This window comes from Mus caroli, chromosome 13, assembly GCF_900094665.2.
Source record: "Mus caroli chromosome 13, CAROLI_EIJ_v1.1, whole genome shotgun sequence".
In the NCBI taxonomy this organism is placed as follows: domain Eukaryota; kingdom Metazoa; phylum Chordata; class Mammalia; order Rodentia; family Muridae; genus Mus; species Mus caroli.
Genome location: NC_034582.1, coordinates 105940130 through 105960939, shown reverse-complemented (window position 1 = coordinate 105960939; position 20810 = coordinate 105940130). Strand labels below are relative to the sequence as shown.

Here is a 20810-nt window from a genome sequence, read left to right as displayed (position 1 = left end):
CACACACACACAGAGTCACACACACACACAGAGTCTCACACACACACACACACACACACACACAGAGTCTCACACACACACAGTCACACACACACAGAGTCACACACACACAGAGTCACACACACACACAGAGTCACACACACACAGCAGATACTCAGTTTAACAGACATCAAATATGACAGGAAACTCATAAACCTGAGATTTATGTTTCCTTTCCCAGTCTAATTTTATAAAGATTAAACATTTTTATTCCATGTGTATGGACGATTTGCCTGAATTTCTCTGTACCATGTAGTCCCCGAGGTCAGAGCAAGGCATTTGATCTCCAAGAACTAGAGGTTGGACAGCTACGAGCTGTAGGTGCCAGGAACCAAACCTGGGTCCTCTGGAAGAGCAGCAAGAGCTTTTAAGCAGCAGCCGCCTGTCTATCCCGTCTGTCCTCTCTGGTCTTCCTGTCTCTAAGGCAGTCGTCCTCTGCTTTATCACCGTTGCTCTGTAGTATGTCTCAGTACCTGGTCGGTCTGATTCTTCCACGCCACTTCTTTTTCCTCCTTAATTTCCCTGGCTCTGTTTTAAATGGGGCTGAATTTATACATGTGGCTTTTTGTGGCTTGCCATACTGAATCTTCCAAACCACATGGCATGTTTTTCTTACTCGAGCAGATTTTATTCTTTGTGTTTAGGTAGACTATATATTTTTTTTTCCATCAAATGTGTTCTCTTGCTAAATTTTATCTACGTCCTTCAGAGTTGACTGCTGTGGTGAGTAGAATAATGTTCTCTACACTGTGGTTCTAGCTGCTGATTCTTGATTTCATAGGCAGTTAACTTTCAGATTCTTATTAATTCTAATCGCACGAGTCTTCATTCTGATACATTCTTTTGCTGTAATTATTAGTCTGTTCTAGTTTTTATATTAGCTCAACATTCTTTGGTGTATTGATACTATGTCAGACAGCTAGGAGTCACCATGAGCATTTCCTAGGACTTCGTCCTCTTCTTCCTCCTCCCCTTCTTCCTCCTCCCCTTCTTCCTCCTCCCCTTCTTCCTCCTCCTTCTCTTCTTTGACTTAAATGGAAATAGCTTTAGGCATTTTATCACTGTAGAGCTGCTGGTCCTGGTTTGGGATAAAGAAACTGTAATTTGTGTAAGTCATGCTTTCCTTAGAGCTTTACAAGATAAAGGATGCTTGCCACCATCCAATGGCTGTTTTTGTGGGGTGGTTAACAATTGATGCAACCCTGGATTTTACCTTGATTTTGTTAGTGCAGTGAACTGTGTTTGGCTTCTTAATAACAAAGTGTCCTCTCCCCTCCCTGGAATAAACACATTTTAAACACATCCTATTTTAAACACCGGATATTATTTTTTTACACTACTGATTCAAACGTTTTGTAAGTTGGTTTTTCTTTTATTTATTTTTTGTTCTGTGTGGCCTTGTACTAGGCTTGTGTTGACTTTGTAAAATGAACTGATGCAAGTTCATTGTTTTAAATGGAAGAGTTTAGGAAACCAGGCATTACCTGCTCTGTAACAGTGAGAGTGCGTGCAGAAGAGACTTTCCAGGCAGACAGCCTGGAGTAAAATTCCCACTCTCTGCATTTGTATAAAGAGCTCTCTGCCCTTTCAGTCAGCACAAAACCCACAGAAACCAAAGGCTAAACAAACTCAACCAGGAGATTGAATGGCTTTTAAACAGGCTTCTCCCAAGATCTCAAACAGTGACAACAAACTCCCCAGTGACTGGGACTCTGCTTAACTGGAGAAAGGAGCTGCTTAGACAGAAACAACTAGAAGTTGGTTTGCATTTGCTAATATGACTGAAGGAAAACCATGCCTGTCTAGGCCCTTAAAGACACACGCCCTAATATAATGTAATATAATATAATATAAAATAAATGTCTTCTCCAAAGAATGCTCAGCCCTGAATTTCAGAGTGAGCCAGCTGGGGCCAGCAGGAGCTTAGGTTAGGGAGCTGCTATCCCAGAGAACCTCACAGCACACACACACACACACACACACACACACACACACACACACACACACACAGAGAGAAAAGGTAAAAGGAGACACATATATAGAATGTACACAGTAGGATCTGCCTCATAGGAAAGTGTATTATTCCCCACAACAACCTGCCTCTACTTACTTATCATACTCCGGGACTTCACCACTCTATAGCAGCAGTAAAGTGTCAGAAGGCCCATCAGCACGATGACACACATCCCAGTGGTAAATCCAGCCTTTTTAAAAATAAAAAGTCAGGTTCCTTTCGTTACGTAAGAATAACTTCGTATGCAATTACACTGATACCCTAAACAATTCTGACAAAAACATGGTAGTGGAAAAATAAACAGAACCATCTGCTTTCTAAAGAGAATTTTACGTAAGTAATAGAACAAAATATAGTGATCATTTTCTTTTCCAGTGCTGTTATTCATTTATTTACACAGGCTAGCTTAAAATGTACTATGTAGCCCAAACTGGTCTTGAACTCACGGTCCCGTCGTCGCCTTGGCCTAAGTGTTGGGATTATAGGGATAGAAAAATCCTCGCGGGTTGAAGAGACGGCTCAGCAGTTCTGAATGCATTCTGGCCTTTCAGAGCACTGAAGCCTGGTTCGCTGCACCCATGTTGGGTGGCTCACAACTGCCTGCAACCCCAGTTCCAGGAAGGTCCAACGCCTCTGACCCCCCATGGGCACAGGGGGCTATATGCAAACACCCACACTCAGACTTGCTAATATGCATAATTAAAAATAAAAAATCATAAATCTTAAGACATTTTTAGATAAAAGTGTACTCAAAGTTCTATTACCTGTTTTATGCCCCAAGGAATACTTAGTATAGATGTCCCCATCATGGTATTCCAAATCATAAAACTGAAAGAGGAATAGCAGGAACACTGTGAGGTCAGGCTCCTCAAGCATTTTAATCAAGACAGAAGTAAACAGCCAGTTATCTTCATTCACGCATTTTACTTCATGCTCCAAGAGGTAGTTTACTCACATAGTAACTAAGCTGGTGTTTTTACCATAGCCTTCAGTGTAACTCTTAAGTTTATAGGCAGAGCCCAATGGACTATACACATAGCATTCCTCCGGAGCAGGGACTACATGGTCTGGAGCAATCTTGGAGAAAAGAAAAGAGAAATATCAGAACCGGTGTATGGACAAAAAGGATGTTTTCTGTTGATTAAAGAAACTGACTAGACACGCTTCTCAGATTTACACGGGGCTGGACCAGCTGGGGGCTCTGCTTGACGGGCTCCTCTGAGGAGCTGCCAGTGAGACTCTTGACTATTACACATCTCCCTTCCTTCCTGTCTCAAAGGTGTGATTCCCCTGCCTCCGCTGCATGACTGTTGAGATTATAAAAAGCTACCAGCATGCATATCTTTAAGACACATCTTAGTATATGTTTCTAAGTCACATAAGCATTTAGCATTACGCATCCATGATTATTTTTTCAAATATAGCAGCGGGTATAAAGGAGAATTAAGTTACTTCTACCATCAAAGTACTTTTCGCATTCATGAGAAAGTAGGAAGCCAGTAATTAAAGAAATCTCCAAGGAGGAGGCTGTCCTCAATTGAAGAGCTTTTCAGTAACAAAGTGGTGTTTACCTAACTCTGAGGTGAAGATGGTCATCTAAGACTAAAGAATTGAGGTGCCGATGCACAGTAAATGAAGAAATAGCTCATAACTTCGTGCTATGTTTCTTATTTGAGAGTAAAGTTAACAGCCTCAAACTGCCTCGAATTCCAGTTGGACACACGAAGCAATTAGATGAGATTAGGAGACACAATACAATTAAGTGTTCAACTCTGTGCTGTACTATCTCACTGGGTAAAGCAAGGAGCACCAGGGAAGACTTGAAGGAAGACATGGAGTATGAGGCCTTAGTGGGAAAAAGGGGATAGGTTATGATCACAGAAATGGCATAGCTTTCTCTTTTAATGCAATACTACCAGTGGTGACTTTGTAGGGGAGAATATCCTGAATGCTATGCATGGTGTGGATTCAGGGACAGCTAGTTCCTAGAGACACAGATAAAAATACAGATGAAAATTGTGTTTTTCCTTCTCTTTATTTACTTTTCTCTATGACCTAGATGATATTCTCCCATGAGCAAAGAAAAAGTGCAAGACTATGAATGCCCCATCAAGAAGGAAAAACAGTATAGCTGACAAAATGAATGGGAAAAAAAAACCAAAATAACAACAACAACAAAACAAGTCAAATCAGAACTTATAAGGAGCATGGTTCAATACGAGGTAGAAAAATTCTGGTTGTGGTTTTACACTGTCCTAACACAAAACGGAAGAATAAACCTATTCCATGTACACCTCACCTAATCCTGTGCCCTGTGTTAGCCTCTGGGTCTGGCTCAGGCACGGGAAGATGTGGAGGATGGGGGTGGGAAGAGTGGCAGATGCTTAGGAGGCATGGGAACAGGCAAGAGCACACCGTGGCAGTGGTGTGGTGTGGGGCAGCATTTCCATCTGAACATTCTCATGACACACAGGCTCTTGCTGACATGCAGCCCATGCTTCCCTGGCTCCGACTAAGCCCTGCACAGTGCCTTTTTGCTAAGTCCTCAGTGACACTGACAAGGCTGCTCTGTAGGCATGTGCGTTTAGTAGCAAGGACACAGGGGATGCTGGCAGGCAACTTCCTCCCCTTTCCAGCTTATAATAATAATAATAATAATAATAATAATAGCATTTCTTCCATAAATGAAGAGGCTTTACTCTATGAGCAGTGATTTATTGTTCTTCTCCAAAACACCCCGTTAGGGAAAGTGACTTGGGGAGTTTTAGAACATGAGTGTGGATGTTTATACAAATCGTTACAAGTGGAGAAATCATATTAACCTTGGCAACTGGTTAGATGCACTAGTCGTCTCTCTCAGTGCCATCTAACAGAGGGTTATGACTCAGTGCACAGTGTTGGCTTTACTTCCAGGCAGTTCTGCCCATCCAGCTCCAGATGGTATCTCTGCGGCCTGCTTCTAAAAGTACAGCCTCTGGGAGGCTGAATCAGCCTGGGATCTCAAGGCCCCAAGCATTTATATAATTCTATAATGCACTTCACCATCACTAGTCATGTAAAGGGCCCCACGGGGCAGGTAAAGATAAAAAAAAAAATTAAAACTACGAAAATTGATCCTCCATATAGCATTTCATAAGTCTTTGTTTTCAATCTTAGAGCCCAGGTATGGTGGTTTGTGCTATAAACCAAGGAGATAAGGTAGGAAGCTCGGGTTTAAGGTCACTCTCCATACACACAGAGTTGGAGGTCAGCTTGGACATCATGAGATGCTTCAAATTTAGAAGTTAACTTAAATGTTTACAAGACTAGCCAGAACCTTATGTTTTTGTCTAAGCTGCTATTTCAAAAGCAATTTGTCTTCCTCAGAGCTTTTGGTATCTGAGATAAGAAAAAAATTAAACATCAAAGCTCCAAGCTATTGTCAAACAGAGCGTTCCAAATGTCTCTACTCCAGGGCAGATAAGAATGAACAAGCCTGAAGCACATATTAACCACTATTGCTTTGACTTTGCATGATGCTATCTTTGGACTCCTCCAGTGAAAAGTTCAACCCCTGGGAGTTGCCCTGGTTTTGGTGTTTACTGTTCATTACAACTGAACTCGAGACAAACAGCAGAGCTTTGCTCCTTACCAGTGCCTTGTCTGCAGGAGTGGTGAGCCGGCTGTAGTAGTGAATCCGCTTGTTCATAGCAGCAGCATGGTCACTAACCCTCTGAATGACATCATTCACATTGACAATGTTGGTAGGCTCTATATAGAAAGGCCTAAAGAAGGGAATATATACTTGACAAAAAGCATTCAGGCAAGAATTCTGGAAGTCAGCCATTGTAGAGAATAATCTCTTGTCCTCCATGTGAAGCGGGCGGGCGCACAAAGGAAAGGCATTCACGTCTCACTTTTGGTGGGAAAAGAAAACGTCAGAGGAGAAGTGTTATCCTCCCCATAAAATACAGTTCTTGTCTCATGATACTTTTACTTTAAACACACTTGAAGCTTAAGGAAATTTACCAACAGAGGAGAGACAGCAGAAAACACTAGAGAAGTCATTAAAGAGAAATTTGGCAAAGGAAACAAAATGTATCAGCTGTTGGTCTCCAACAATTTAAGTGAGATAGAAACTGCTTTGATTAGTCTTTTAAAATACTCTGGCACTGAATCAGAGGACTTATAGACCAAATGTCCTTTTACTGAAGAGGACACTCCACTCCTTCCTCTATAAGCCAAAGTTATTTCCTTTCACAAACACATTCCTATTTCTCAGCTCATGTCCTAATGACCAGTGACCTCAACCTCTTTCTTTGTGTGGGGATCCAAAGTGGATCAAATGGAACACGGCAGCACCGGAGAGCTTTGCCCCATGGACTTTCCTTGGATCCTGGTAACATACTCTAATGTCCTATTACTTATGTTCGTTTCCTTCCTCACTATGTCCTGATAAACTGCAGATTCTAGCTTTCAATCATCATCTCCAGTCAGCCCTTCAGTGCCGTTCTGAACCTCCCTCAGTGTTTTCTAAGTTTCCCATAATGAGCACTCCAAAATGGAGAGACAAGGTAGAATCGCATTGCTCTGCCGAGTCTCAGACTCTCTGAAGTAGCAAACAGCACTGTGCCCCAGACTGTGGCTGTTAGTCTTCCACATGACACGTTGGTAAAAAGAATGGGAAAACAAAAGAAAACAAACCCCCAAGAAAATTTCCTTTCTGCTACTTTTCTAACCAACTCTGATACCTAAGACACGGTAGTTGAGTTTAGCCTTCTGACTGACATACAGAACATTTGAGTCACTTGCTATTTATTCTCCATGACAACATTCAAATATAGTAGGTATTAACTAGTCAATTTCATGGATAGTAACAAGAGCATTTATAAAAGTAAACCCATGGGCAGAGAGATCAACATAGCATGTCAAACATACTGGCAAATAAATTATAAGGGGGATATAGTAAAAGTGAGTGGGCCAGAGGCTAAACAATCACTACATATATATTTGGTAGCCTAATATAACCACCAATCTCTCAAAAGTGTTACGGTATGATATATTATTTCTACTTCTACCATGATAGTGATTCTTCATGGTGATGTACAAATATCGATGTCTGAGGGCTAGGGCGATGGTCCAGTTAGTAAAGTGCTTGCTGCACAGTATGAGGAACTGCAATTAGATCTGCAGGATGCACAGGCAAGCACAGGGACACGGCTTTAACCCCAGATCTGGGGAGGAGGTAGAAACAGATGAAGCACCGGAGCCCACTGGCTAGCCCATCTAGGCAAGCTGATGAGCTCCAGGGTCTCAAGAGGTAAGGCGGAGTGCAGTGGAGGAAGATATTCAGCACTGACTCTAGCCTCCAAAACACACGCACACGTGTGCATGCACACGCGTGCACACAGGCATCCTGGAGATACTACGTTAGGAAGCTCACACTCTACAGGATTTTCCAGCAGGATCAGTGCCCCACAAAACTCAAGAATGCTAACTTTAGGCAGATACTTGGGCTACTAAAGGACTAATATTGATAGAAAGAGGTATAGATGTTCTTCTTGTCACTGTTTACTCTGGAATTCAACGGCATTAACATCCAACCACTGGGTTGGTTTGAAGGTCTGCTGAAAAGCAGTCCGGGAAGTGTTAGGCCTTGGCTCCTGGCTCTGGCTGGCGCGTTAACTGTACCAGTTTAGTTGGCTTGGGTACTCTGAGAACAGAATGGCTTTGAAAGCTTTTCTTTTCCAACCGTTTTCATCGAGATGTTGAGTGCCTGTTCAAACAAATATTTTGGAATTTTTTCAAAACAGATTCTCTTTAAAAATATACAATTCAGCATATTTTTGGTGAATTATTAGAAACACATTTTAGAAAGTGAAAATATGAACTTTACTTAAAACACTTTAAAAATGAAGAACACTACATAGAGGATAATGTTCAGGATAAAAGACTTAAGAGCTTTTATCTTTGAACTCTCTTTCAATTGTGCCTGTCAGGGTCACTTGCCATTTGACACGCAGTTCAGCTGTACCCAATGAGAACAAGGAGGGCATATCTATCTCACCTTGTAAATAGTTAAGCTCATGCCAAAGCAAAAGAGTTTTAATTTGGAGCAAAATTTACAACATAATTTAAAATGTGATTCTATTCTCATATATTCATTTAATACACACATAAACAACGAAACCACACTCCTGCTAACACCTTTTTTAGAGTGTACTCCTTAAATTCCTTAAAATCTTTTGGCTTTTCAATCTGTCTCCACCCTCCTACTGCCAAGCCACGCTCCTGGGAGGGTTTAGTAACAACTCTATGACTCATGGCAAGGCTCATGCCCAGTGTGGAAATCTTGATTTGAAATTGCCCAGTTATTTGCATCCCTATGGAAGTTGAAGTGTTCTAACGCCCAACAGACTGGTTGGGGTAATTTATTAACACAAAACAAAACCAGACAAAAATAACAAGGCAATCAAGTATTCCAAAAATGTTACACAGATACACTTTCAAATAGTGAGCCTCTGTACTTGCTTCTACCTACTTGGTAAAACACGTTGCCTACCAGAAAGCTTTTCAATACACAGGGCAGAAAAAGAAATTACTCAGGCCACTGCACCTGGAAAGCCCTGCTGCTAGGGAATGCTGGTGAGGGCTGGCCCCCTGGTGTGTTTCTTACTTCCTCTGAAGCCCAAATATCAGCATCTCTTTACAAACACCTGCCCTGCAACCCAGCTTGAAGCACACTTGCCAAGGCTGAGCTTATATAAGCTTCTCTACTTTGGCTACTTTATTTAGAAGTGGTTTTCCAATTTATTGTATAAACATTATTTAAGTTCCAACCAAGTATTCTGCATTTGTGTTAGGCATTAAACAGTGACTAGAACACAGAACCATGAGGACTGTACAATAACCTGCTGCAGAGATATATAAATAAGTGGCATAGACCCAGAGGGAAGAAACCAAGTGTTTCATGCAACAATGGGAGCGAGGCAATTGGGAGAGCTGTGTGATGCTTCGGTTATGTGGGGGATGGGGAAGGCACAGAGAAGAGGGAACTACATCATCTGGCAGACTGTGGAGGAATTTATAGGTAAGCCGAATCTTAGAGAGGTATGGTCAATAGGAGAAAAAAGTGTTTCAAAGAATGGAAGACTAGGGATGATGTAACTCACAGGCTCAGCATGTGTAAAGCCTTGGGTTCACTCCCTGTACACACACACACACACCACAACACATGGGAGTGGAGGGAGAAGAGAGAGAATCAAAAAGAAAAAGTATGAGATATATTTTAAAACACACATTGGTCAGTGTATGGAGATTTTCACACGCTAACCCAGAATTTAATCTAAAGGAAGGAAGCCATTGCATCTGTCTCTTTGACTGATTACTTCTCAGATCTCTAATTTTTAAATGTAAGGAATCCTAGAGTTCTCAGAACAGGAGTTCTCTCCTGTGATCTCAGTCCATCAGCCGGTTCGTGCAACTTGCATCCATACAGATACTGGCTGTCCTGATGTATGCTGTCCAGACTGAAAGCCCGGCTGGTGTATCAACCGGTTCCCCACTGTGCCTCCCTTATCCCACATGTTGGACTTGAGTGCCCACAGGAGCCTCACCAGTCCTCCAACACTACAGGTGTGCACACAGCTTCTTCAGGACCTTTGCTATTCATTTCAGGTAAAACAAACTCTACAGACCTTTTATCTAGATTCCTGCACAGCTGATTTGTCACCTCTTTTAGCTCTTTCCTAAGCTGTCCCTTTCTCAACAAGGCCTTTGATGATTACGGTCATCACATGGAAACCTCAACACCTCTTTGACACTTGCTATCCACCTCTGTAGATCTTCTCCTCAGCAGCAACGATACCTAATATGATGGACAAATATTAATTTTTTGGTCCTCTCGGGTATTGTTGCTGTCATTTTGGTCACGAGCACATTTAGAGAGCCAATAACTGTATTTGGCATGTTACAGCACTGTACAAAACGTGCTAAGTGGGGGTTGGTGGTTTATCTCAGTGGTAGTGCACTTTAAAAACATGTGGTAAGGGAACACAGGATACACCAGTGCTTTAAGGAAAGCATGTGTGCCCATGTGTAGGTGTGAACATGTGTGTGTATGATGTATGTGCTTGGCGCCCAGAAGCTGACATAGGAGGTCTTCTTTAGTCAGGCTTCACGTAGTTTTTGAGATGACCATGGAGCGAGCGCATCAGTTTGGCCGGGCTGACTAGTCAGTGAGCTCGACGGAGCTGACTGTCTCCCAGTCAGAGCCCCCTAGTGCTGGGATCACAAATGCAGGCCACTGCCCCGGCTTTTATGTGGTGCTAGGGATCCAAACTCATGGTTTCATGCTTGAGTGCAAGCACTTCATGGAATGAGCCATCTTTCCAGATCCAAGGAAAAATTAGCTCGAAATAACTTTAGATTGCTACACAGAAGCTGGAAGAGCACCACATGTTTCACAAGCGGAGCAGCAGCCGTAAGAACGCTCAGCAGTTCCAAATCTAACCTATTAGCTAGGAACGCACCCAGAGCTGTCTCTGTTTCCGGGCCAAAGAGCCTACTGCAACCCGGGATGTACCAGGTCCAGAAAGGCTCTGAGATATTCCTGTAGTGTTTAGAGCTCCGCCCATGCAGCGCTCACAGAAGCTGGGTGACTCTTCCACTTTGGAAGAGGGTCGTTCAGTACACTAACTCTTCTTCCTCCATAGAAGATATGCTACCTACTGAAGGCTCCCTCTTCATCAGTGTGTGCGTGTGCGTGCGTGTGTGCGTGCGTGTGTGCGTGTGTATGCGTGCGTGTGTGTGTGTGTGTGTGTGTGTGTGTGTGTGCGTGCATGCATGTGTGTGTGCGTGTGTATGCGTGTGTGTGTGTGTGTGTGTGTGTGTGTTTGGAGCAGACAGGTGCTTGCATGTAAAGATAAAATGAACACAGAGAGTGTTAGGAATGAAGAGGGACACTTTGTGTACAGAGAGAGAGAGAAGTCGGGGGCTACATGCTGATTGGCTCCACATTAACACTATTATACCAACAATACCAGTACTTTGAGCTTTAACAAACATCCAGAGCAAGGGAGCTCATGTCTGCAATACTAGTACTCAGTAGGACGTGGCAGAAAGACTGTTAGGAGTTTGAGGCTAGCCTGGGTTATATAATGAGTTCCAGACCAGCTTGTGCTACAGAGACTTGTCTAAAAAACTAACCAACAAGAACAAGAACTGTATGGAATACCAAAATATACAAATACTATTATTTCAAGTGCTAAGTGTAAAAGAAAATTACCAGTAAATTTCAACAATTTCCACATAATTACTAGATGAAATTGAAATGAGTTTGAAATCAGCCTAAATAATTGTTACAATGTTATTTTAGAAAAGCATATCGAAGGCTTGTTATTGTAAAGTGACCTTTCACTAGACTGTTAGTATATGCCACCCAGTTGTTATCAGCATTGCTTATTTCTTATAATTAGAAGTTTCTGTGATGTATGTTAACTTACAGGATATATGAAATAAAGTGTAAGGAAGTACACACGTGTGATTTGCAAATGAACGAGTGCACGGACACACATTTATATGCAGTCCAATTTTTAGGATCACTAGTGCTATTTTTCTTAAATTTATTTTACGTGTATGAGTGCTTTGCCTGTTTGTTTGTCTGTGTACCCTATGAGTGCCTGCTGCCCATGGAGACCAGAAAGGGTGCTGGTTCCCCTGGGACTGACATTGTGGACAGTTGTGAGAGGTCATGGGGTGCTAGGGAATTGAACCTGGGTCCTCTGGAAGAGCAGCCAGGCTCTTCAACATCATGCTCTCTTTCCAGCCCCACCTGGTACTTTTAACTGAGAAGAAGATCGTGCTGAAGGAGGTCTAGAAATGTGAATGCTGAGAAGCACTTGGTTGAAGGTTATGAATTCCCCATTTTAGAATTCCAAGCTGTTAACTTAGTTGCAAGTAAACATCTTCATGAAAACCGCACGGCAAAGAACTTGGACTGAAAGTTAATTCTCAGGCTCCTACCATCCTAATGAAGTACAGATCCCACTAAGAATGAATTCCAACACTATTTTGATGCAATTCATGTTTCAAATTTTGGCTCTCAAAAATGCCACAGATGAATGTTTTAATTCTGCAATAGAAATGCAAGGATTCAGTTTTTATCTTCTTTTTCAGTATTTCATGGGGAAAGGGCAAGAGAGTCAGATCAAGAGAAGAAATGTCACAACCAAGTTCAGATGATAGGTGTACCTGTGGGTCAACCCCACATATGTGTCTATGTTTTTCTCTAGTTGATATCAACAGTGATGCCCCGCTCCACCTCAGCATGTGCTTAAAGAAGGCCATCCCATACAGGACTGCCGCAGACCCTCTGGGCCCCTTTGTCTGCGTGGAACGGGTCTCTAGTTGCGGGTGGGCAAAGTGTCGGATGAGATGACAGACAGATGCACACAGGAGAGGTTGTGTAGAATCTGAACGTAATTTGTCAAATCGAGCATCAAACTTTTTATACAGAAGACAATAAGGAAGTTGGGTGACACACCAGCAAGGTACAAAGAGGTTACTGGATTCTTACATAAAACAGAGGAATGCAAACACAGAAGGTCTAACAGGAACCACCTGGGATAGAATTCATTGTTAACAACTGGGATCAACAAGGGCTCCACCTAAGATTCACTTAATCTTAGAAGCCAGGGTCAAGGGCTTCATGCCCTTGCTATTGGAACACTGGTGAAGGCTTTAGCTATGTCAGAATTTAATCTTAAAAGGCACTTATAATAGGATAATACTAGAAGAGAGCACGTGGATCCATACACTAGACTAACGCGGGAATGGAATATTAATGTGTGGGTTAGAGAGGACGCCAGACTCCAGGAGTGAGTTTCCATGAAACTCTTCTGCCTTGTGAGTGGCTTTTAGGCCTCTCGGCTTGTCAAGCTGACTCGGCCAGAGTGCGTGGCACAGGACATGGTGAGTGACAGTCCCAAAAAGGAGATCAGGAACTCGGGATCTTCAAGCAGCTCTTCCTTACCCACTATGTGTGAATGACAAAACAAATCCAAACAGTCTTAAGTACACATAATAATTGCGAGGGGTATCGACATAATATTCTGAAACAAAGTGCTTGTTTCAATTATAAATAAAGAGTAGGCTTCTGATGTCAGGGCCATTATAAATCAGCCAAAAAAAATTCTCAAAGTATTAAGCCACCAGTCTTTGTACTCTAAACATTCCACAATGGAGTGTGTGTGGAAGGGAGGAGTAGGGAAATAAAAACATGATAGGCTAGTGGCTACCATTTTAACCAAAATTTACCCAAATTTTACCATTGACTTGAACTTTTCTTTCTTTAGAAACTTGACATATTGGAAGAATTGAGAATACACATACAGAGAGAGAGAGAGGGGGGGGGGAGAGAGAGAGAAAAGAGGGGGGGGGAAGAGAGAGACAGAGAGAGAGAGAAAGCAGGAGAGACAGAGATAGAGAAAGAGGAAAATATCTTGCTTTTAATTTCTATATATGGTACTAAAATTGCCTTTTAAAAATCTGCTACCCTATGTAACGGTTGTGCAGCTCGGTCTTCATGTGGGACTCCTAACAGCAGGAGCAGGAGCTGTCTCTGACTCTGTTGCCTGCCTTTGGATCCCTGTCCCCTAACTGGGCTGCTTGCCTAGACACAATAGGAGAAAATATGCCTAGTCCTACTGCAACTTGTTATGCCTAGGAGGGATTATATCCATGGGAAGCCTCTATTTTTCTATCCTTGTCTCAGAAAATGGAGGGTGGGAGGATGGCGGGGAGGAAAGATGAGGAGAAAAGAGAGGAAGCTGTGACTGGGATGTAAAGTAAATTAATATATTAATAAAAAATATGCTGCCTATGTGGCCTTGAACTTCTAGTTCAGACAACTGCCACTTACCTAGCCCGCTTTTGCCATTTTACTGTAATGATTCAGAAATGGAAAAACAAGACTATGAACACTTAAACACAGCACTGAAGAACATGAGCCTCTTAATCATTCCCCTTAACCGCTTCTGAAGGATTTCTGTATTTTGCCTGTGTATGTCTGTGCACTGTATGTGTGCCTGGTATAGTTGGAGGCCAGAAGAGGCCTCCAGTGAGCTGAAACTTGAACCTGGTTCCTCTATAGGAACAAGAGTTCTGAGCTGCCTCCTCAGCCCATCTCCCTTAGTCTTCCTCAGAACCTATGTTCCCCCTCAGGGACTCAGAACTGGAGCAGGACTTCCTGCATGCCATTACAGATTTATGTCAGGGAGCAGCTATATAGCTTTATGGTCTTTCCTTAGAGATGTTTATCATCTAGGCCGCCCTAGGCCTCGTTCAGCTCAGGCTCTTACAGCTTGCACAGAGTAGCATCAGCAGAGCTCCCACCCAAGCACTTCTCAACCTGTGTGTCATGACCCCCTTGGGGTTGCATATAATATACCCCACATATCAGATATTTATATTATGAGTCACCATAGTAGAAAAGGTACAGTTATGACGTAGCAACCAAATAATGTCGTGGCTTGGGGTCACCACAACAGGAGGAACTGTATTAAAGGGTCACAGCACTAGGAAGGCTGAGAGCGCTGCTCTAGCCCTTAGCAGCACAAACAGCACCAGCACGGACATCCAGAATGCTGTGATTCCGAGGGGTCCTTGGGACCCTGGCTGGCTCAGGATGAGTTTAACTAGCATTTTCCGGGTGAAAAGTAAGGTTTGAAGACACACACATATTTTTAAAAATATTTTTAACCACTGAGTCATCCATCCTGCTTCACTATTTCTGATAGAAGGAAACACCGGGTGTATAAAGCATCTAACACACAGTGGGAACTTATAAAGCATCTAGCACACAGTGGGAATTTATAAAGCATCTAGCACACAGTGGGAACTTATAAAGCATCTAGCACACAGTGGGAACTTAGCGTTTGTTGTCAAAAGGAAGGAATGAAGAAAGAAAGGGAAATGAGAAAGAAAAGCACAAAAGAGGACAAGAGAGGAAACTATAAAAGAGGAAGGCAGAGAAGATAGACACACAAACAAACAGGGAACGACTTACGGAAGCCATACTCCTATGTGGTTTAAGTTCCAATTGACTAGGCTCACATACACTTTATACACTAAAGCACCACAGAAAGGCAGCTCCCAGGTCAGTCTTAGCAATGCTTGCTTCTGTGTGATGGATGGGGTGTGTTTCCTTATGCTTCCAGGTTTCATCCTATAGTTCTTGTATGATCCTCATCCCAAACCTTCCCAATCAGAGACAAAACAAGACAGAGTAAGAAAGAGGAGGGAGAGAAGGAAGGAAGGAAATGAACATGATCCTACAGAAGCACAGGCGATTTAAACAAAAACTTTAGCAAGGCCAGCTTATCATTCGATATCGTGTTTGTATCTAAATCAGACAAGTAATGTAGCTCATCAGAAAAGTACTATATATATATATATATATATATATATACACACACAGATATATATATACTGCAGATAATGTAAACATTGTTGAGATAATTGCTGTTGTGCTGGGTTCATTACTCAGCAGTACAGCATTTGCTTAGCATGCATCAGGCTCTGGATTCAATCTGAACACTGCAGAATGAACTAAATGGCCCAGCAACATTTTGGTGCATGGCTGAGAAACATGCATGAATGACGGACATGTGCATTTTGGTTTTGACTCCTTCTGATCTTTACATAAGACAGAATAACAATCACACATGGTGTCATTTTCTAATTTTTTCTTTGTTTGATGCTTTAAGACAGGGTCTCTTGAAGTTCAGACTGGTCTGAAACTCACAATCCTCTTGCCTCCCAGCTCCCAAGAGCTGGGATTGCAGGCTGTGCCACCGAGCTGTCATGATATGACATGTATCTAGCTTCCTCTGAGAACATTATCTTTAATGTACGTGAGATTCATCTCGTTCCCCAGCGGTGGGATCACAAGCATGTGTCACTGCACCAACCTCCTCATGGGGTTTCTGGGGGTCAAAATCAGGATCTCATGCTTGTAAGGCGAGGTCTTCACAGACTTAAGCTATCTTCCTAAGACCCCAGACCCATTTTACGAACATTATTAGCATCCGGCTTTTAACCCGTTGAAAGCCATCTTGACTCTCTTGTTACCACTACTGGCTTCAAGCTCTGGTGGTGGTGGTGGTACTGCACCCACAAATCCCTTCTGACTACACCCCGACCTAACACTGACCAGACGGATAAGGGTTTTGTTTTTGTTTTTGTTTTTTGCCTTAACTCTTCATTAACTCTTCATTCCTTTTCTGCTCAACAAAATGACTTTGACTTGACCCTGCGGAGTATCAGTTACCTCCAAAAGCTCCCTTGATCCTCCAGCTTCTCTCACTAATGTCAGTGAGAGAGGGAGAAAGTACAATAAAGTACAACGAACTTCCCAGGAGTGGGAAGAAAACAAAACAGACAAGCAAACACTCCGGAGCTGACAGATCTAAAGGGCTAAACTCAGGTGAGCTGAGCAGATACCGGAGCTGACAGATCTAAAGGGCTAAACTCAGGTGAGCTGAGCAGATACCGATCGATGGGGAAACGTTTAAAAAGATGTCTAGGGAAGAGGGAGAGAAGGAAAAAGGCACAGAAACCAAGAATTTGGGAGAGTAAGAGGATTCCAATGAGACTAGGAAAAAACCCTCATCTAGTGAAGTAACAAAGTCACATACAAATTTAAGGTGCCTCTAACACTAAGACCAAGATTTTTTTTTCCTTAAGCACTTGGCAAAAATATAGTTCTTTGAGGGACAAAAGAAAGAGGAGAAGGTGAGAAAGTATGGAGAAAACCGGGCCAAGGAGGGAAAAGGAGGGGGAGGGAAAGGAGCAGAGGAGACAGGGGAGAGATGGGTTTGATAGGGGCAGTAATACAATTTGTACGCTTGCCCCAGCGCAGTGATACCAGCGACAACTGAGGTCCTGTCTATCTAGTTATGACTGCTTGGTGGCAAGCTCTTCATCGTGTAATTCATGGTAGCGTAGCACACTAGCCCTCCTGGGAAAATCAATTGCTCTTTTTCTCCCCCTCCCCTTCCTCTCTTTAGGAAGTTTAAGATCAAATTTAGGGCCTTGTGCATGCTAAGAACATTGTCTCCACTGCCTGAATTCTTCTCATTTTTGTTGCCTATACAATCCCAAACTCTAAAATCATCAAGCACCCGGTAACCACTTCCAGTTGCTGCCAGGAGCCAGCATCTATTAAACATTTTACCTTGCCTTGGCAAACTGCGTGAGTCTTCCTCTCTCCTAAGGCCACAAATGCCCTCCTGTCAACTCAGGCTGACCTACAGTGACAGCATTTGTGGGAGGAGAAATAGAGAGGCTGATTCACAAACGCACAGACTGTAGATACCCTAAACAGCAAGGTGCCATAATGTATCTTACACGCTCCAAGGTGTGAGGAAGCTGTACATTTGAAATATCCAATTATTGGTGGCTTGTCAGAGCACTACAACATCCTCAATAGCAAAAGCTTGAATGTTAGGATTTGGTATTTTGAGATGTTTTGGTGTTGAAATGAAAACAGCCGTGTGAGTGTAATAGATGATATCTCTGATAGATCAGATTATTCTCCATTCTGATACCAGGTGGGCAACAGAGTCCTACAAGAACAGAACAGCCGAGTGCTGGTAAGTAAGCGGTAGGAGAAAAGTCTGTGTACAGAGCATGCTAAGGGGGCTGCAGCCTGAGCGAGCTCCTGCCTTACGGTGTAACCCTGGGCCTATAAAGGAGCAGCAGAAGGAAAGGGGAAACAAAGACACACAGAGAAGGGGAAAGCTAAAAATCGAGCCAAGCCCCAGTAGAGGGTTTGCGTGGCAATACACAAGGCCATGGGTTCAATGCCCAGAACTGGAAAGAAATTAAAAATCAACCATTTCATAACTTTATTGGCTGCCTGGGGTGGTCAACTTTCCCAGGGCATAGTCACAGAGAAGTAGGAAAATATGAGGCTACCCTGAGAACCAGCTCCATTAGTAGTCTCCAAAAGCCTGAGAAAAGCCTGCTCATTCCCAGTAGAATGTATCGAATAGAACACAGCAGACTTCTAGACCTTTCTGCTCTTCCATTTACTTTTTATTGTTCATTCTACCCCCAAACAGGTGACAAAATAGCATCAGAGGGAGGCGTGCTGAAGAAAAAGGGGCCTCACTTTTTTATAATGCGCCTAAATGATCCACATGCCGATGGCATGCAACTTACAACACCAAAGCCCTTCCTCCACCTGCTTTAGACTCCATCAAAATGCTTGGCCTGCAACCCCTTAGTCTGTGCCAGCTAAAAGTCTTACATCTGAACTAATTTAAGACGCAAATGCCACCTAGTGGGAGATAGAAAAATAACACAAGCTAACCGTAGGCTAAGAAACACTCAGACATCAAATGCTGTTTCCCATCATCCTACAGCCAAAGTTTCCCAAGTGCAGGATGACCCTTGACACCACAATCGTGAATGCTGACTGGCTGGTGTATATAGCAATATAAATTAGAAAAGTATACGCACTCTAAAGTCTTCACTTTACAAACATGAGATAAAGCTAAATGAACTCAGAGCTGGAAGGGGAGCAGACTGGTAAGAAACATCCAATTATACTCCCTCTCTCTCTCTCTCTCATATATATATATATATACACACACACACATATCTATATGCATATATATATACACACACACATATATATATACACATATATATACACAAGGGTGGCACTAGAGCCCGGTGACTCAAAGAACTGAAGCTTGGTACTAGTTGTCTATGTTTTATTTACATGGAAAGTTGGAGAATCTATCCCTCAGCAGGAACAATGTCTTAAAGTACTCACATACTTTTTCTTATCTAATAGTATCTGCTTTCTCCAGCAGAGATTAACCCACAAGCAGAAGCAACAAGGATTGCTAAGTTCTTACAAGTGGTTGCTCTCCTTTATACGCGCTTACCAGTTACGCCAGGATTGAAAATAGCGGATTCCTTCCTTTTTGAAGTTTCATTATAGAAAATGTATTTCCATTTAATATACCCTGTTAGATTAAAATTTCAAGGAACTGAACTGCTAACTTATCATAATGGAATGCACTTTAATGACCTATGTCTCATTGTCACAGTGGCCAATTATTTATCACAGAACTTAGAAGCTTCAAGAAAAACTCTAAGCATTCAGTCAGCATTTGTAAGTGGACTACATTCACTAATACTGGAATATACCAGTGAGAATCACAATTATCGATTTCTCTATTTCTTCTGATAGCCACTGTTAACGACACTTTCTTCAGGGATAAATTTCACACTACCAGTTTTAGCTACAAGAAGAACTGAGAAATCAACTATCAGAAGAAATGATAACAACACCGCCAGGATCAGCTCACTGCAATCTTCTTATCTCCTGGGCTGGAAATAGCTGCAGCTCTTATCTACACTAACATTCTGCTGATAGCAACGAGGGTAGTCACTGACTGGGTACTGAGGATCTACTAACTCTACGCACCAGGCTCCCTTACCTCAGCTGTGCAGTTCCTCTCAGCCATCCAAGCCTTCCCCGACTCCATCTGCACACACTGTATTGTCTTATAACACAGTGAGCAACTTTACATGAATGGTGGCAGACTATAGATACTGCTCTGCAACTCACTTTTTTCTTTTAACAAAATAACTCGAAGAGTTGTTTCATTTTGATATGTCATAAGCCCACCTCCTTTGTATTAGATGAAAAATATTCCATGTGTATGAACACACTATAATTTAGTTTTTCAGCCCTGGAAGAAAACATATTTAGTCACTCTCAATCTTAGCAATGTATACGACTCCATGCACGCACCGTTTGACACTGTAAAGCAGTGAGATTCTGCTACACAGAAACCTCAGGGTTGCTGCTGGGATCTGAGTGTAGGATCACACAAAATTTGTGGGTTCAATTCTTTTTTTCTGGTGTGCATAAGAATATGTGAGCACAAGTATAAAAAGGCCAGTCGTCATCATCAGGTATCTAATTGAACTATTTCTCTCTCTCTCTCTCTCTCTCTCTCTCTCTCTCTCTCTCTATTTAGTGGCATATTTGAGATGGTTTGTTCATTTATTTGCTATTTATTGAGACAGTCTCTTACCAGCCTGGAGCTCATCAATTTGGCTGGCCTCGCTAGCCAATGCTCTCCAGAAGCCCCCTGTCCCTGCCTCCCTAGTGTGGTGGTTACAGGTACACACCATAGCTCCTGGATTTTATATGGGTGCTCAAGCTTGTGTGACAAATACGTCACTGACGGAACCGCTCCCCTGGATTTAATCCCCCCTACATCACAATTGTATTCCTCCTGCCTGCAGTAGACAATGACTTCTGTCATAGCTTACTGATAAGGTATTTTTCTAATATCTACACTTAGACATTTCTAAATGAGGACACCTCACAATCTCTAACACCTGATGTCTGAATTCCTGTTGGCCAGGTGGCAGTGTGCTCGCTACCTTCTGGTGGTGTGCTGACATCCAACTGCCAGGCCATCTCTGTCCAACCACTGAAGGAAGGAATGGGAACCGTAAGTGAGAAGACCTCTCATGACACCATCTGGTGAGACCAGGACGGTGCAAGGACGGGAACCTGCGAGCGTCCTCAGTGCTGCTGCAGGAAGGTTGTGTCATCAAAGTCACCCACTCTCTTTACGGCCAAGGGACAACTGTCCACGTAGGAGGGACACACAACTTGTCTGATGACTAAATCAAAAGGTGATCCAGAAGAGCCAGGTTTTTTTTTTTTTTTTTTTTTTTTTTT

The 20810-nt window shown here is 42.6% G+C and overlaps 1 protein-coding gene across 6 annotated transcripts in view; it reads right to left on the bottom strand.

The window, feature by feature from the left end:
• Slc38a9 (solute carrier family 38 member 9) overlaps positions 1–20810 on the bottom strand; it is a 73685-nt gene that overhangs the window by 39497 nt on the left and 13378 nt on the right. For 2 of the 6 annotated variants that reach the window (XM_021180274.2, XM_029468391.1), the window contains exons 3-6: positions 5685–5817; positions 3009–3130; positions 2818–2881; positions 2150–2243 (exon numbers count right to left, since the gene is read on the bottom strand). In XM_021180274.2, coding sequence (XP_021035933.1) covers positions 2150–2243; positions 2818–2881; positions 3009–3130; positions 5685–5817 — 413 coding nt within the window. Of the gene's footprint in view, positions 1–2149; positions 2244–2817; positions 2882–3008; positions 3131–5684; positions 5949–7723; positions 7878–18990; positions 20021–20151; positions 20703–20810 lie in introns of those variants that run through there. The other 4 variants (XM_021180275.2, XM_021180276.2, XM_029468392.1 and 1 more) reach the window with 4 other exon arrangements.